General features: G+C 42.4%; 1 protein-coding gene and 1 long non-coding RNA gene across 19 annotated transcripts in view; one reads left to right on the plus strand and one right to left on the minus strand.

The window, feature by feature from the left end:
* MSI2 (musashi RNA binding protein 2) overlaps nt 1–18,850 on the minus strand; it is a 378,049-nt gene that overhangs the window by 21,212 nt on the left and 337,987 nt on the right. For 7 of the 18 annotated variants that reach the window (XM_084651249.1, XM_084651251.1, XM_084651240.1 and 4 more), the window contains one exon: nt 13,989–14,108. The exons of 1 other annotated variant lie outside the window; for it this stretch is intronic. In XM_084651249.1, the coding sequence (XP_084507375.1) occupies nt 13,989–14,108 (120 nt within the window). Of the gene's footprint in view, nt 1–13,988; nt 14,109–15,354; nt 15,379–18,850 lie in introns of all 18 variants that reach the window. 10 more of the 18 variants (XM_084651254.1, XM_084651256.1, XM_084651243.1 and 7 more) reach the window with 3 other exon arrangements.
* Nucleotides 14,012–14,544, plus strand: LOC311532633. The gene is made up of 2 exons (XR_014714420.1): nt 14,012–14,132; nt 14,476–14,544. It is a non-coding gene; the product is annotated as an uncharacterized lncRNA (long non-coding RNA).

Consider the following 18,850-nt stretch of genomic DNA (forward strand, 5'->3'; position numbering starts at 1 on the left):
CGGATCTGGGGCAAAAATTGAGGATTGGTCCTGCTTTGAGCAGGGGGTTGGACGAGATGACCTCCTGAGGTCCCTTCCAACCCTGACAATCTATGATTCTACATACAGGTATGCTGGAGGGTCACAACATTATACCCAGAATCTCACAGATAACCAGTCAGAAGATGCATAAGACGGAAGAGCAAACAGTCTGACAAATATAATAGATTCCGTTCAACAACTCTAGGGTGGAGATTTACAAGTTGCAGCAAATCTATTCAGCCTCTTCTCAGTATGCTTAAAAAGCAAACACCCTTCTGCAGGATCCCCCACACCAGACAAGTCCCCTAGTTCATAACTGAAAGCCAGTGATATTTTTCTGTCAGAAAGTTCAGTCCTGACCTTCGAAAATCAAACTTTGTTCTGTCTGCCTCATATGTCACTACCAACATGGGTTCTACCATCAGAGCTGTGCTGGTCGGGTTTGAGATAGAGTGGGACCTAGCTGTCTCTCCTCTGCAGCTGTACTGGCCTTACACTAAAACCTTGCGTTTGACAGTAAAATAAGCAGCTATGCATCCAGAAGACATTAAAGGAGCTGATATCTGCAGTAACAAGGTACCATTTGTATGTTATTTTCTATCTGCAATCACAGGTTAGGGGTTGTCCTCTCCCTGCAGTCCCTTTGGCAGTAGCTTTCACATCAGCATCTTGCAGGGATAACAGCAAAATGGTAGCATGTGGTGTAGGGGTTATTAGACATAGCAGCTTGAGCGAGGTCTGAACAAAGCGTCAAAGGAATGGTATGCTCCTAAACCCTATCCACACTGCAGGCACAGTTATAAGCATTAACACTGCTCCAATCCACACCTAATAATGATCCAAACCATGTTCAAAAACCACATATAAACTAACCGGAACCTATCTACATGACAATTACAACTACAGACAGGGACCCAGTTACAACATGACGGCCCCCGACTCTTTTCCAACACATTTCTTTTGGTGTAGAAGAGATGGAACTTTGCCCGTTCCCTAAACTGAGCACAAGCCAAGCCAAGTGAAGTGCAGATGCACTGCATAGCCGAGACTATGCGGTGTTAGTAGAGAGTCAGGGCACAGAACCAGTCAGTGACGTCACAGTAAAATGGCTGTAAGAGGGGGGTAAATCCACGGTTGCAACAAGAATAGGTGGTATAAAAGTCTCTCTGTAACTGTACTCGCAGCAACTACTGATGAACACCGCTGTTGTTAGCCTGTTTCAAGCCCTAGCTTGGATATGGGCCTGTTAGAATGATGTTGGAGTATTAAAAATACTTGACGTGCACTGATTTGCAAGAAGACACAAAATACAATCTATTCAAGCCTGTCTCTTCTGAGTCCCGTAATTACGTGCCACAAGAAATAAATACGTTTCTCAGCTTAACCGTAATTTTTTGCAAACGATCAATATTTATTGCCTAATCACATTTTCCATATTGCAAGTTAATGGTGTCACTCTCACATGGGGCCAGAGTACTACACAGAGGCCATGCAAAGCTTCACTTGTAGAAACTGCAATCACGGAGCCAGCTCTTGTCGCAGCCTTTACAAAAGGATTTCCACTCAAGCGGCTCATCTTTAATCATTATAAAAGCACAGAAGTTTAATCCATTTTTGATGTAAGCGCTAATAGCTTTGTGTCCTTGAAGTTCAAAGTGGTCTTCGTGCATGTCGCTAATTAGCCGAGCAAGCAGCCATTCAGCTCCCTCTCATGTTTCTAATTAGATCCTTAACAACAAACAAATGTCAACCTTACAAAGGCTGTGCTACATTCTCCTCCCTTAGTTAAACAGTTTGGGAGGGATGCAAATGCCATTTTTATGCCATTTTCCCTGTTGGAAAATCTTGCACCCTAGTCTGAGACCTCATCTAATCTCCAGGCTGGATGACGTCACTTGGTTAGGCTACCGTCGAGTGATGAGGCCAGTGATGTCTGTGGCTTGGATGCACGCACTGGTGAGTGGTTCTGCAGGCTTACAAGGGGCTGAGGATGCAAACCTGGCTAGGCAGACATTTTGCATGATAAGGAGAAGGGAGACAGCCCAGAATGCTGGCTGCGCAGCTGTGACACTTCAAAGGGACAGGATGGAGGACAGAGCTGCAGCTTGGGTGAGTGCCAACAAAATAAACACAAGGATTGAGAGTACTTAGGCCTTGTTTACACTTCTTTTGGGGCGGGGGGAGGGAGAATCTCCCACTGGTAGGAGTGACAGGGCTCAGGTGGCTGCTGGCCCAGTCTCATCTATATCTGCTCTGAGCTGAGGAGGGTTACCAAGTGATAAAAATGCCAGTGTCCTGTAAACTACTGCTAGCATCATGGCGGCCAGTGCTGGAAGCTGCTCAAAAGAGCCTATTCTAGCTACAACCACCACTATTTAGCATGTGGCAGGTTGGTTGATCAGACTGTATGATGCACGTTTAATTTGTGGAAACACGCTCTCCCCCACCCAAAGTTGCCACACCGTCCTTTCCCCTCTTCTGAAGTGATGCCACATCTGAGCAGAGAGGGACTCCAGGAAACAGCAGCCCAGAACGCTTTTTGTCTTTCCTCTGGCGCTTCCAAGGAGCAGCACAAATAACAAAAGGGATGGGGCCCATGCACCGTCAGTTTGACAGCTGACTCAAAGCCTCCAAACCAGACTAGAAAGCCACATCTCCAACACAAGGCCTCCCTTGCCAAAGGTTCTGAGCACATGGGGAGTTCAATCTGGCACGTAGCTTGCATCATCATCACCAAATCATTTCATTACTGTCCACAGACTGCACCAAAATAGGTCCACAGCACACACTTGCATGTCTTATCAGTTAAGCCAAGGCAGCCAAACAATAATAATTTATATAAATACTATATGTGAATAAATTCTGACTTTTCAGTCATTTTACAAACAGGTATCAATCTAATGGTACTGGAATTTAAAGTTAATTTAAAATCTAACGTATTGTAACACTTTAGATACTTTACGCTAAATGCTCAGGACTGTTTTCTTTCACTTCTACTGCACCTTCCTCACTCTCCTCCCTTTCCCACCACTGCCCCTCCCCCTGCTTTGGATAACTGTAATGCCTTTACATTTCAAAAGAAATTGACTCAGATTTTAGTTTATTTAGGTTGTAAACTCTTTGGGGGCAGAGAGCATTTCGGTGTTTGTACAGCACCTAGCCCAAGGGGGGTTTGGGGACACGACACCTAATATTGACATGGCTGTGATACATGATGAAGTTTTCCTCTCCTTCTAACATAGTACTGCAATGAAGTGTTTATCATGAGATAAGGTAAATGGCTCTTTTCTAATTTCAACCCTTTGGCTTCAGAGCTGGCGTTTTCTAATGTGCCTAAGGGAGTTAGGAACCCAACTCCCTTTGAAAGTAACTTCCCTTGAGACACTTGCAAATCTCATACCAGATTACTTTCTTGGCCCTCCCAAATCAACTCTCAGTGCTCCTCCAGCCTCTATGCTCTTTTAAAGTGGCGGACTTAGACTCCAATCCTGAAAAATGCTTCGGAAAGTGGCTGTGGTTCGCCCCACTACCTGTGGATGTCAAGTGACACAAGCAAACGTTTGCAGAACCAGGACCTGAGGTTGAATCCTGTGAAGTGCTGAGAACCCTGAGTTCCCATCGATTTCAGTGGATGTTGAGTGTGCTCAGCACATTGCAGGATCTGACCCACCTCAGATTTTGAGGAGAAAGTCCTAACAGACTTGCACATGCCTGTCCATGTCTTACCCTTTACTGACATCCTACCAAGAGGCAAACAGGGAAAGTTTTTTACCTGTGATCTTGCTCTCACATGAAATTATTTACTAATAATTTTGCTATTTAAAGTGAGGGAAGAGCAAACCTCTCTGGCATGATCACTTCTTATTGGAGGATAAGAAATCTGTTGCTACTTATACCATGGGCAACCACATTTGCATTAATTGTTTATCACAGTCTGGACAGACCTTTTATTAATATTAATGAGTAACTGGGAACAAAGGGCCCCTTTATTTTTAGCCTACTCTAATTGCGTAGTAATTACTCATCTACAAAACAAATGAGCCGAACTCCATCACCATGGCAACAGAAACTTCGGCCTCCCACTGTAACACATTAACCGGCTATCATTTCTGTTAATTTTAAATTGAAGCCTTTTGTACAATAACAGGCAGTGGAAGAGCCAAATTAAAACAAAACTGGGACTTCATTTTACTGAATATTTTAATTCACAGTAGTAATTCACATTCTGCTCCTAAAGCATCTCCTTCATACACACACCTACCTATGGATCACTGTATGGAAACATGCAGGACTGTACAGAAAAGGGAAAGGAAAAAAACCCATCCTCGTTCTATGGAAGATCATCTTCTAGCAGGAGTTTACACAAGACACAGGTATTAAACTGATTAGAATTAACTAGCCAAACATGTATATGATATTAAGCAATTATGGGTGAGGCAACTTCACTGACAGATAAGCAAAAGAAAAAGTCATTCCAAGAGTGAAGCTAAGAGAGACCAGTCCATCCAATTAAGCCAGAGGTTCTGAAACTCCTTCATAGCGCAGTCTGCATTTTAACAGAGAAATCAGCTCTTGGAAAGCCTCCCATTCTATTCATGTCTGCATTTGTTTAGTTGGAAAAGTAACACGGTATTAGGAAAGTATTCTAGGCTTCCCCCTTTAATGCTATTCTGCAACTGGAAGTAAGGAGACACCAGCACCATGCGATCAAACAGCTCTGCACTAAATTGAGTAGGAATCAGATTTTGCCCTTAGATGCTGCATGTTTTCCAGGCAAGTTGCCCACATAGTATTTTGTCCTTGGTACCACAGGTCGTAGCTGCAGTTTTCTATGAGCAAAAAAGACAGCGAGAGGACATAGATGGGGGGATGGTAGAGGTGGGGTGTTATATACTCTGAACAATGATGCCTAACAAGAAAGAGCACACTGATGTTATTCTAGGACACCAGGAGGAGTTTTTCTAGCCTTATAATGCTCAGAGGTTTCTGAACTGTTCCATGTGAATGCTGCCATTGACATTAGAGGAAATGAATCTCCTACCTACAGACCTTATCCAGCACCCATTGAAGGCACTGGGAATCTCTGTAGCATAAGGGCAAAACATTAGCAGTGACCACATAGGAGCCATCATTAGGCCACCTTTAAGGCAATCATTGTTTGCCATGACACTTGAGACACAGCCCTTAGGGAAGAGTCAATGGAGACCTAAAGAGATTTTGAAAGAAAAATGGAAACCATCTGAGTACAGTCAGGGTATAACAATAATCCTTTGCGCTCATGTGGTACTTTCCCACAAAGTGCTGTGGCTATGCTAATTGTATCTCCCCCCCCCCCGATAGGTAATGTTCCCCCCATTGTACAGAGAGGAAAACTGAGGCACAGAACCCTGAAGTGACTTGCAGATAGTCACACATTGATTCAGAGGAATACAGCTCTTGGTTCTGATCCTTTGCTGCAATTACCAAACAACACTCAAATGAACTTGCTGTCTGACTTTTTTTCCACCCAATAGTGAAGGTCCGTATATCCAACGTTCAATTCTACTTTCCCTGGCTTTTATTATCCCTTCAAGTTAATGCCAAGTCAGATGGATACAAAAGTTTGCTGTAGTGAAAAGACCTCTGTATCCTTTTTTACTTGCCTGTATCTCAAATAGAAAGGGGGGGGGGAGAGAAAAAGATTGTCTCTGTACTCACTGTATTTAACTTTCTCCTGCGTTTTGGGTCAAATTATTTGAAAATACTAGTGTAAAAGCTTGTAAAATGTGTGTGGTTTGCACCTTTAGCAGCTACTCTGCATAGAAGGTAACACGCTCAATTTGTACTGCCCTGTTGGGTTGTGATTCAGCAAGATTCTTAAGCAGGTGCTTAACTTTAAACATGTAACTAGTTCCATTGAAATCAACTGGACTATTCACATGCTTAAATTTAGGCACATACTTAAACACTTTCCTGAATTGGGGCCTGATTGGTTTCAAACCTTACTGATAACTCATGTAAGGGCTCGTTACATCATGTAAAATAAAGCTGCATTCCAACAACCAGGAGCTTTGTCCCTAAAAAAATTCTGAATGACATTAACTGGCTGTTCCAGCACTTCGCTAGAATAGAGTCAAATCTACTTGTCAAGCGTAAAACTTTCAGTGCTCTGAAATGGAAACATTTTCCTGAATGCATGATTAGCCTGTTTGGATCACAATACCACTGGAGCCACCACTTGGTATGTGTCAAGAGAGGCATCCTGGTAGCCGGAATGATCTCTGTGGACAACTGTTTTCCCCTTGAGAATAATTCCGCTGACTGAAAAAACCATTAAAAATTAGCTACTATATTCATTAAAGATTAACTCATGCTGTACTTAAGTCTGTACTTCAGAGCTGGTCACTAATTGCCCTGGAGATGATTTATCAAGTGCACAGGGTTTTCTATAACAAAGTTATTGATTAAAGCTGATGTATTTTAACCACAATAGACTTCAAGCAGGAGCCCTGTAAAATGACTATAACCAAGTTCAGTGCCTGGCACAGCAGCAGATTATTTTAAATGTGCTGAAATTTTTATATGGCTCCGTAAGAGGTTCAGTCCCTCAAGGATAAATAAAACGTTTCCAACAATAAAATAATATAAACAGGTATTTTGTGGGGTTTGAGCCCTGGAAGGCACTTCTAGGAATATGTTTTCTATAATGGCTTTGAAATTATCTTGGATCAACGTATGACTTTAGACCTGTAATAGAAATGATTCTGCTTTAATTCCCTTTTTAAAAAACTAAACAAAACAACCCCGCGTCCTTCAGGGAAGTAATTGCAGAGCACATAAAATAGCGAGGAGAAGAGAGGTGTCACTAACAAGGCCGAAAAAACACCTCTCAAGGAAATGCACGACCTCATCTCTACAGCCATGTTGCACATGCTTAGAAGAAAATGGAGTATTTCCGCTTCAGACGTGCTTATTCAGCAGAGTTTGGTTTCTTTTACTTCTATTCCTATAACAGGAGACATTTTCCTTTTGTTTGCATTCAACTGATTAATCCACAAGATAGAAGAGCTCATTTAACCTACTGGGAATGGAGGAGTCCTACAGCAAGGACACACATTATGTAGGTACAAAATGGTTGGGGTTCTTCCATTTCATGCCTTCTTCTCAGAGCAACATTTTCAGACGCAGCCTTAATATTATAAAGATGAGCAAAGGATAAAAATCTTGACCAGCTGCTAATTTTTAGATGCATCAACTCTGCAGAGTGTTCCAGTTGCCAGCCTCTGTCAAGTAATTACTGGATGTTCCAGTGGAGTGAGAAATTTCAGCCTGCTTCCTTTTCCCAGGTGGTCTGCTTGTTAAATTCTGGTTTTTCAGATTACATGGCTTGGATTAAATTTTATGTATTTTTATATAGTAAAATAAAAAAAGGAGTGCAGTCCATTTGAGCTGTCACACCAAAGGAAAATATCCTAAATCGGCAGTTTAAATTCCAAGTTGGTTCATCATTAGATTGTTCAGCTGTTGGTCCTTATGACATTTCGGCATGTTGATCTAGATTTCCCTCATTCCACGCACACAGACCAACTGTTGTCCCACTATTTTATTACTATAATTTGCTAACACAATCAGTGCTTAATGACAAGACTAAATATTTTTAGTGCACCTTATTTAAGTGTAAGACATGGATTTCTACACCCTCTGCAATTTGCCGCTCAGCTAACTTTTAGATACATTCCTCATTTCACCATGTCTTGCACATTAAACAGTGGGTCCCCACATCTCTGCAACAGATTGAAATCTATGGGGTAAATTATTCCCGTCTCTCCCTTTGATGTATAAGTGTTGCAACTCTTCACTAGCAAAAAGGGAAATCTTGTGCACCATGCATCCAGCAGACAGTACAGATGTCTATAGGATTGTGATTGTGTCAACTACATCCAAAAAGTTCTTTGGCTAATTTATTTTGCTCTATCAGAGGTAAGGAGCAAATACAGATTCTTAATTGCATCTGGAAAGCACATTCCAGATACTTTGTTTCTTTCAATAACATTTGCTGAGATAAGTGTCCTGAAGACTACATTGAACACACTCTGTAGGCTATGAATGTGCTCAAAACTAACATTTAGGCCACAGGAAGAGCTCCTAATTCTATTGGAGGGAGATGGGGGGAGTATGAGCACTGTAGGGGAATTTTTCTACTCCCAGCAGGACATTTTCTGACAAACAACAAACTAAAATGAAAAAAAAGTGTAATTCAGGACTTGAATTACTAGCTGTTAAATCTATTCACTGCTGATTCATTTTGAAAACAATTAAAAAAGTTAAGTGCATAAAACTGGGTGCAAAAAGCAAAGACATTTGTTGGCTCAATGGCAAAGATGATGAACTTGTCTTTTTCTCCTAATGCTGGTATTTATGAAATGTTAAATCTTAATTTAAAAATGTTCCCTTAAGCCCAGCGACATGGCAATGAATACAAACCATGACTAGCACAGAGTCTGTTGCATAACAAGATTTGAGGTTTATGACCTAAAAACAATTCCCTTGTGTCTCAGGAGAGTCTGGTAGAAAGCTGTTTTACATACATTATATTATTTAGCTATCTTATGGGGTGGTTTGCATTTTGCACAAACAATTTAAGACCTGCAAAGAATGATTCTATGGGCTAATGCAGACAGTTGAGGGATTAATGAGGAAATCATGATTACAAATGATTTAAAACAAAACCTTAATTTTCTAATACAAACTAAAACAACAGAACATATTTATATTCAAAGATCTAATTCCCAGGATTTTTAATTTGAAAAATAAGGTAAATTTACTATCAACATAAGAGTATGTGTGAGTTCTTGTGGTGGGAAAGGATGTAGGTTAGCTACAGCCATGTTCAGTTTATAAATTCAGATAATGGGGTTTAACAAATACAGTACTATGGATCCAAGCCTTTAGGAGTACACTGGTTTCTTGACAGCCCTACTCTTCCAATCAAACCAATGCTATGCTTTTGACGGACACACTATTTCAAGTTGATGATATCTATATCAACTCAACAATGCATGTTCTACAACTACATCTACTGCTACCAGGACGACTACTACAGTGCATGCATTTAGTTCAGTCCCACAGATACATACACTCTAAGAACAGGCAAGGGGAGATGTGAAATGTTTTACGGTACGACAGGTGTTTTGTTTTTTTTTTAAGTAAGGGAAATTAATAAAAACATAAAAAGAAAGTGTACAAAAAAAAAAAGAGACATTTCTCAAGAGTTGATATGAGTTGTTTCTTGAACCGTTTCATCTGAACAAGCAAAAAACATGCAACCAGCTGCTACTAACAAGAAGCTGGACACTGAGAGAGGATTAATAGGTGTGGACAAACCTTCCCGCTGAGCGCGCTCAGAAGAGTGTTTGAGAGGAGGTGTGCACGTCCGAGTGTAAGAGAGGCCGGAAAGAATGCCTCAGAGACACCCTCTCTCACAGCAGCCCCAACCAAGCAAGAGAGAAAACAACAAAAACATAACTGCTCACACTCACCATCAAGGTCAGTAGCTCACGTTACTAGATTTGTTATAGCTGGCAAGTATAAAGTACAGTAAGGGGTTGTTGGGGGCTCAGGGATCAAAGGCAGCATTTGCAGTTGGAGACTGGCAAGGTGTTAAGGGTTGGGGGAGGGGGGAAAGAGGTATATGTCCTTAGCTTCAAACCACAAGAGAGTCCTGAGCCTTCTCTGCTTTATACCTCTTGTCATCGTTTATACTGGGCAGAGTGGGTGTAAAATGTTGCCCTTCTGATTTGCTTATGTTTTTGCCCCCACTTTGAATGACTGCACCGTCAAGCAGTGAAGAATCAGGTCTGTTGTATTATTATTTTATTCTCCACTCATCAGGGAGGAATAGTTAACACTAAGAAGCTGGGGAACACACTAAGACTATCTGGTGGGGGGGGGGGGGGGAAACCCAACAACTTTCTGCCAAATTTTATTTTGTTTTCCGTTTTGGGGGGTTTTTTTCTTCCAAATTAATCCCCCCTCCCAAGTGTAAGATAAAAATGTTTTCTATCCCTCTGTTTTCCCTTTTTTTTAAACAGCACTTACAAGACAAAAATGATTGCGCTCAAAATATGCCAGGTGAAATTAAAAGAAACGTGACACTGATAGTGAAATTGTCTAGGAGGAGTTTGCAGCATTCAGACTTTCAAGCTTGCTAATTTTACATGGCCCAGGTCCCAATTCATTAAAAAAAAATACAAGGAGGGATGAGGTTATCAAAGCCAACTAGAGGATTTAGCCACACAGGTCCCACGGAAGTGAATGGGAAACTGTGTGGCTAAATCTAAGTCAGTTTAGAAAAATTTCACCCATTGCTTCTACATGGGGCTGTTGGTTGGGTGCGTGATTTATAAAGGGACGCATCAAAGCATAAACCTCCCAGTCTGGGAGAAGAGTTTAGCAAGTGTGAATTTATGAATGACACTGAACACAAACACAGGGAAATGTCCCTTTCTACTGATCACAGGAGTTACTGTTGCAATTGGTATCAGACCTTATTCCATCTAATAATAGTAATTGGTGGTTGTATTCCCACAAGCAGAAATATGACAAAAAAATTTAAAAAAAGAAAGAAAAAGGGAGAAAAGGAAACAGAAGCCCACAATGTGCAGAATCACAAAAATGATTACTGACCAAAATAGGTTCATGACATTAACACAGCTGACATGCAAGCTAACTGCACCCCAGGCTGAAATAATCTAGGCATATTCCTTTGATGATTATTAAGCAAACATGCAAATTTTACACAGTACATGTAAGAACACCATCTTAGGTTACACAGAGGTCATCAATGCCCAGACAACACGGTGATGGGGTTTTAGAAATGCATTAGACAAAGTCTTGCCTGGAAGTGTGCATGCATTTTGGGTGCTGAACAGATCTTAGTTTGCTTATGTTCCATATTTTTGAAAGAGTTCAACTCCCTAAATAAAGTGGCCAGTCTTTTACTGGGAATGCTGGGAGCTGCTGAGCACAAAGCACTTCTGTAAATCTTGCCACTTTGTTTAGGTGTCTGAATGGGAGCTGTTGGTGCGGAGTTCTTCGCAAAAATCTGGCACTAGAAATGTTCCAAGATTCATGTCCAAAAAGGTAGCTATATAAAAAATGCATTGAAGTGAACATGAAAGTTTTGGGAGTGCACTTAAGCTCTGATCCCGCAAACATTTATGTATGTGCTTAGCTTTACTGCTGTAAAAAGCCCCCTTGAAATCAATGAAACTACTCATGGGAGTAAAGTTAAGCACATGCTTAAGTGTTTTCAGGATCATGGCCTGAATTTTCAAAGGAATTGGCATCAGTGGAAAGTGGAGCTCTGATTTATTCACAGAGAAGGTATGCCAGGGCAGCACAAATAGAACCGCCCCAATAATGTGCAGTGGAATAGTGGGGAACGGGGGGAGGAGGGGAGGGGCGTGTTTCTGTTGTCCATTCGTTCTCTTTGACTTTACTCAGACTGACAACAAAAGGAAGCCAATGAGTGCCAGTCATGCTGCATTCTGCATTTTTAATCATAAAAGCATATGAGGGGATTGTGCACATTTGCAAAAACATTTTTCTTGTAATGAATCGGGCCCATACACTGTAAAATGATATTTATCATACTCCATTGCTCCTGAATACAATTCACTACCATTGCTGTATGAAAGTGACAAGCCCAAGATGCCCTGTTCAACAACTCTCTTTAGATGGAAATGACTGCAAATAAAACACCATCGTTCCATAGAACACATTTCACTACAAATGTAAACAGCCTCTAGTTTAAGAAGTTTGACAATCTCTTTCTTCCTCCTTGAGATTACGGGTGAGTTTTGTTTGTTTGTTTTGGGGCATGCATACAATTTTGAGACTTGAAAGGCATTTCCAAACTCCATACTGCTCTTTAAACTTGCCAGGAAGGGTGGTGTTAATTTAGGGTTAGATTTAGTTTCGTATTGCACGTTCAAATAAAAATAATAAAATTTAAAAAAAACCCACACTAAAAAAACCCCAAATGATTTCAGGCACATAATTGATTGATGCTCAGTTCAACTGTAATGGCGAACCAAAAGCACTCTGATTAAAAAAATAGTAATAATGGAAGCAACGTTAATCTAGCCAAACCCTCTGCGCCTTGCTAAGGGGCAACTCACCAGGTCTGTTAGTACTTAAAACAAAACCTGAAGGGCAAAACACGAGGAAGAGACAGTGACAATTAAGTCCATTTTCCTCAATTAATAGGTGAAATCAATTTTTCTTCCCTTTAAAGAAAGGGAGGAGGGAGAAAGAAAGAGAAGGAAAAATATTCCCACAGCTGTCTGGCAAGTCACCCCTTAGGCTTTCTCCACATGCCACAAAATAAAACTGGTACAGATGATCCTTTGTAGCCCCGCAAGCAGTGCCAGTTTGCATGGAACGGAGTTCTCCTGACATCTTACTTTGGACTCCACAGAATTAGGGTCTCACTCAATGCATATTTGGGTATTAGTCCTCAGTAGCTTTTTTTTTTTTTCCTTTTCCTTTTCCTTTTATTTTTTATTTATTTATTTATTTTAAGAGCCTAGCTAACCAGCGTAGAAGTTCCACACAGCTCACTGAAAACCTCTACTCTAGGATCAAATTGTGAGTAAGCTGGAAACATTCTTTGCTGCGTGTCTTATGTGTACAATGTTGAGCAACACCGCACTGAAGCGGCTGGGGAGTTGAATGCCAGGTAGCAAGAACGTTTTCTCAAAACTCCCTGCCTCCCTAGATGTCCCTTCATCATTAGCAAGAACAAATGGTAAGATGAATTCACAGGATCATACATAAATGTTGAATGTACCTGTGAGAGCAGGTAAATCTACTGAGAAGGCATCACTATACCCTTTGCTCTTGCTCAGGGTTTATAAAATGTGTTCAGTCACCACTGTACAATCAAGACACAGGATAGTATGCAGACACAGAACAGGGTGTGCTGGTAAGTTAACAGCCCACTCATGACTGTACTGAACATTTAATTACTTAAGCAAAGCGCTAATTCACATGTTTCCCTACATTGAAATTCTAGGGTAATAACTGTAATTGGTAACTATTTATTTATTTCCCTTAAGGGGGGAAAAAAAAGCGTTTGGAAGGACAGAGAGAAAAGCTTTAACATTTCTCGTGAAGCTTAGGCAGCAGTTTGCAGTAGGTAACAAGAGGAGCAGTCTGAGAAACAAAAACTAAGCTTTGAATGGCAGGAAAATTAAAAACGATACTTTGGAAACCAACAATACATGTGCTTTCAGCCGGGCCACTTTGATTTGGCTCCAGGTAACGTTTATTGATTGCCTGTACTTCAGGCAGCATTTACAGCTGTACCACCCCAATTAGAGTTCAAAGGAAAGCAGATCTTGAGTGCATATATGAACATTTTAGGATCTCTTCTAATCTACTGTAGCAGATGGCTTTTGTCTCCAGGTTAACAGGAAGCTCTGTGCTAGTAAATTACCATCCTGGTAACCAGCTAGTTCCAGGGGAAAGAATACTATTTTGTTGGGAGGTGGGGCCAGGAAAGGTATTTTTAAAAATAAATCCATAGGACACCTTGCCATGATATCTTACTGGGGGCAATCATTCAGGGCACAAATCTGGGTGGTGTGGTTTGATCTCGCAGCCATTGGAGCATTAACAGCAGAGAGCAAATGCTGCATTGTTAACCCAGTGCAAACTTCACATGAGAAATGAAAACTTTTTTTTTTTTTGGTCCTTTAGGATCTTTAATTTAAAAATAAATAAATGAACGATACCAAAAAAACCCCACTACCCTGGGTTTGCCAGTTCTTATGTAAACCTCGTGTAAGGTGCTCCAGGCCTCGTGGCCTCTGCTTGTAGTGTGTGTGTGTGGTTTTTTTTTTCAGGTCCCCAGGATAAGTGTGAGGAAAATCAGAGTAATGATGGACAGCTGCAGCCACATAGAATGCCAACAGAGCTTTTACCTTCCCCTGCATTCTGAGGGTATGCCATGTAGCAGCCTCTTCCACCGGCCCCCCTACCTGATCCTCTTGCTGCCGCCACCGCTGCTGCTGCTACTGGTCCATAGGCTGCTGCCGGAAAACCTAGCCACGGAAAGAAGGAGAAGGGTAAAGGGAAAAATCCAATGAAAAGCAGGTGTAACCAAATCAATCAAGCAAACAAAAAAAGGGGAGGGGGAGGGGCAAAATACTGTAGCACTTTTGGGGGCAACTATGGTCAATTATGGTCCTCTTTTCAAAAGGGGGGGGGGGTCTGACTTGAGGAACCTTAAGAGAGCCTGATTTACTGACAGAGCTGAGCCTCTGAAAATCAGGTTCCTTTATGGTGTGCCTACTTGGGCATGCAAAATTGAAGCACCTGTGGCCTTCTTTTGAAAATCCTGCCCTAAATCCTCTGCAATGAATTTCAATGGCTGCATGCTCTGATGATGCCTTTTTATCCTGTGCATAGGTCTTCTGAGCCACTGCAAGTTTTAAAGGCAAGATACTGGAGTGAATAAATTCACAGAGACAGCTTGTAGGATGTGGTTTATATCTTCTTGCTTTCAAACTGTTAGGGCTCAGATCAGTTTTGCAGAACAGTAAGGATACATTTATTTATTTTATTCTTTGCTTATTTGCAAGAGGAAAGCAATATGCTGATTTACAGACAAGACAGTAATCAAAATTACAGGGAGGTCCTTGTTTCAAGAACACAGGTTTGCTGGGATAAAGTAAAAAATTTTCACTTGGATGCATTTAAAAAAAAAAAGCAGCTTTCTAAAGCAAAACAGCAGCAGATCAAGGAATTTCAGGTACCATACCCTGATGCTGTGAAACTGCAAAAAAATGGGCTGCGCACTAGCAACACTGTGGTTTCTAATTTAATTCATTTTAAAAAATCTGCCAGAGACACTGGATTTATTTATTTTTAAGTAAGCAAAGACAGGGGAAAAGGTGATCAACAAAAACACCAGATGCCCTTGCTGCAAAGGACAGCAAGAGGCTCTGAAGGGTTCCTGGTCTTTGCAGAATTCCAGCTGCTGATATTAGTTTTGACGACCCAAGACGGGGCAAACTTGTCAGGGAACACAGCTTCTGTGCCACACTGAAGAGACCACAGAAAAACAACTGCGACTTTAAAGAAGCAGTTGAGACAGCAGAAGAGAGCAGAACAAACTAGAGAGAGAGACAGAGAGAGAAAGAGTTCCAGATAAATCAGCAAACTACAAGCCCACTAACTCTAGTACTATCATCCCAGCTACACGTAACCAGGGGAAAAACTGAACAAAGAACAGCTAGGCGAGAGTGACTCTAAGCTACTTTAAAACATCAATTAAAAAAGACATACTTGCATTTAAATACGGTAATAGGGCTGTTAGGGGGGGAAAAAAAAGTCTATGTAAATATATGCACAGCTACCTCAGGCTATTGTCTGAGGCTGTTCCCAAAATACAGAACATGTGCACAAACACAGCAAATCAAGTTATTATTCAACACTGACACAAGCCTGTTTGCTCTCATTATGATGCTGAATTGTTACAAACACTGAAGAGTAAGACACCCGGCAGGATTTATTTGGGGTGATAGGGTCAAAAGCCTAAGTCTCCTCTACCCCCCTAACCCGGATTGAGGCCTGGTCTACAGTTAAAATTTAGATTGACATAGCTACGTAAAATTCACCCTCCTGAGTGACAACCTAAACCCTGCATAGATGCAGCTAAGTCAACCAAAGAATGCTTCTGTCAACCTAGCTACCGCTGCTCAGGGAGGTGGATTAACTCCATAGATGGAAAACCCCTATACAGTGCCATAGTTTTGCTGCGGTAGTGTAAACGGGCCCCCAGGTACAGGCAGAAGCCTCAGTATCCTGCCAGTCTCTACTTTCCTCTTAGCCAGAGCTCGCTGTTACAAAATGGAATTCACTCTTCCGGGGGGAAAATTTCTGGCAGGTCAGAGGCAAGTCTCTGGAACCATATTCTCTTCCCATTAGAAACAAGCCCAAACCCAAACCCTTATCCAGACTTGGACCAATCAGTCAATTAGCGAAATTCCCCAGGGCCTGATGGAACACACAGGGCCAGCTTCAAACAGTTGGGGGAGAGAAGGTGTCCCCATTCTCCCAAAGAAATCCCCTTCTCCGTCTAAGATGATGCACAGCCAACCAACTTGCCCAGAAAGCAGCATCCTTCACATTCCCACATCCCATTCCAGACAGGTCCATAGTGAATGTGAAAATTCACAGGCAACCTGTCAACTGCAGGCTTTGTGGGCTCCCTAAGGTGCCCCAGAGGTTCAGATGAGACTTGGATTTTCCATATTATAATATGCCTCTGCCTCCTTCCAGTGTGCGCCCCCGACAGTGAAACCTCCTTCAAAGACAGCGTCAGAAACAGAGCCTGAAAGCATATTTCTCTTGCTCAAGTGCCAGGGACTCCCGGTATTTACTTCAAACGAAGGGCAAAAAAGCATTACTATGCAAAAGAAGAATGAAATAATGGAGGTGGAGAAGGAAACCAACAGAAAGACCCTGAACAAAAGACGCATTATTCTACTCCAGAGTGTGCTTTGGACAGGTGTGTGAAAAATTAGCTCACAGAAAGGAATTTGTTATCCCAAATCTCGGGGAAAAGCCTCCACATGACACTGAGTTCCAAACAACTGAAATAGAATCTGATCAACTCAAGCGCTGTTAGGGAAATTCTGCCCCTGTGTGTGGGCGAGTATTTGGGGCAGGGCGAGAGGACGGTTAGAAGTGTGGGGGGGGGGTGGGGGTGGAAGGGTTGGGAGGAGAAGGGGGGACTGATTAATAACCAGGATTTGGAAAACATGGTTACCAATCCTGACCCAGAGAGACTAGCTCCCTCAGCCCACAAGCCTTGAATCAATGCCGCCTACTGAAAATAGATTTGCCAGGCTTCACATTAACATGGTTAATATTTGCACACTACATTGAAGCTGTAATAATAATAATAATAATTATTATTATTATTATTATTCTAGTTATTTACATAATATTTTTCACCCTTAGGTCTCAAAGTGAGCTTTACAAAGGTGGCTAAATAGCACTATCTCCATTTTACAGATAGCTTCTCCGTACCTCAGAGTACCCTAAGTGACTTGCCAAAGGTCACACAGAGAGTCAGTAGCAGAGCTGGGAATAAAACCCAGGTCTCCTGGTTCCCAGCCTGCTCAGTAAAGCATTATGACTCCCTCAGCACTATGTAAAGGGGTGTCCCCGCACTGCTGAGTCAGACTTTAGAGAACATCATTTATATTGACAGAATGATCAACCCTCCCATCCTAGGTATCATATGATATTTCTCTTGCACTTATATTCACTGTGCCCAGGTGATCTAGTGCCATAGGTACTCACACATGGGAAGTGAGGCATGACCCACCCACCACCATCCTACTGAGCTACTACTCACTACTGTGACTCATTAGTGGAGAGGCAGGCGTATGCAACACCTCTGCCTCTCCACCCCCATCTTCATGCATCCAATAGAAACTGTTTTTTAGACAAATACTTCGGCAAAGGTATTTCTCTACATTATAGCAGGTTAGTAACTTTCCCTGACTCCTGGGGTTTAAAACAGCATGGGCCATAGTGTCCCAAAGGGATGTTCTATATGTAGAGGGCTAAAATTTGGCTACAGAGAGAGACCACCTATCGCTCTGCAACTTATTATGATCAGTGGGGATCTAGACATGGATGGAGCCTAGGGAAAAACTCCCAGGGGCCCAAAGCATATGCGTGGAAAATACTGGGTTCTGGAACTGCTTGTCAGTGGAGATCAGGAGCTGTCCTACACGCCTATAGCATGAAGTGTAAGACCCATCTCTTTCCACAGGTGAAGGCAATGACTGCGAACTGGCCTCATAACCTTTTCCTGGAGATAAACAGGAGGGTGTTTGGGGCTGGGGTGGAGGCTCCATGGGATGACTGGGACCTGGATGAAGGTGTCGGGGAGGGGGGAGTGTCACCAATGCCTGTGAACAAGGAGAGCCTTGAGCCAGAATTGGGCCCCTTCCGCTTCTGATCCTGTTCCCTTCTTCTTCACTTGGATCCAGCAGGGGGAGCAGCAAGTGGGGAGGCCAAGGGGGTGTCCTGGCTGCCTGCTCAGCAGATGCCGTTGTGGGCTGTTCCAGGGGCCCAGCATCTCATCTGGGACATGGGAACACCTGGCATCGGCAGCCTTAGTAACCTGACACCTGCTGCCATTCCGGTGGGGGGAGAGGGGGCAGCACAGAGAGACGGAAGAGAACAGGGCAACTGCAGTCGAAGCTGGGGGAGGGAGAAACCCTGTGACCAAAATCTGTGAAGCAAAAGACATGCTGAGCTGAGTGGGGCAGAGGAGTCCACCTGGAGCCAGCTGGCATCTGATAGGGCTTAAGCAATAAACAGGCCAGCTCCGAGCCAACCGCATCCAGCAACAGGCCCTGAACCAAAGCCCTTTGAAGTCAACAGGAGTCTTTCCATTGACTTCAATGGACTTTGGATGAGATCCAAGGTGAAGGCCACACTGCATCGTAGAAGGGAAAGCAGCACCAGCCCTTCTTGCTCTGAATAGCCACCGTTATCTAGAGCCATCACTATGCCAACTGAAAAATCAAAAAGGAGGAGGGAAGAGCTCAATTACTCATCATATTTGTCCCCTTCCTGCAGAAATGATCCCTGTCCTTCTTTGTGTATCCTTTGCTTATAACTGCCTAGAGAAAACAAGACGCCTAAGCTGTTCCAAAGGACTAAAGTGGATTTAGGCATTCCAATTAGCAGATATTTTACAATAAATGTTTTGAAAGGGGCTCAAATGCTGTCCAAGAAAGCCCTGAGGATTCAGATC

The sequence above is a fragment of the Lepidochelys olivacea genome (genome assembly GCF_965140295.1).
Source record: "Lepidochelys olivacea isolate rLepOli2 genome assembly, chromosome: 17".
In the NCBI taxonomy this organism is placed as follows: Eukaryota; Metazoa; Chordata; order Testudines; family Cheloniidae; genus Lepidochelys; species Lepidochelys olivacea.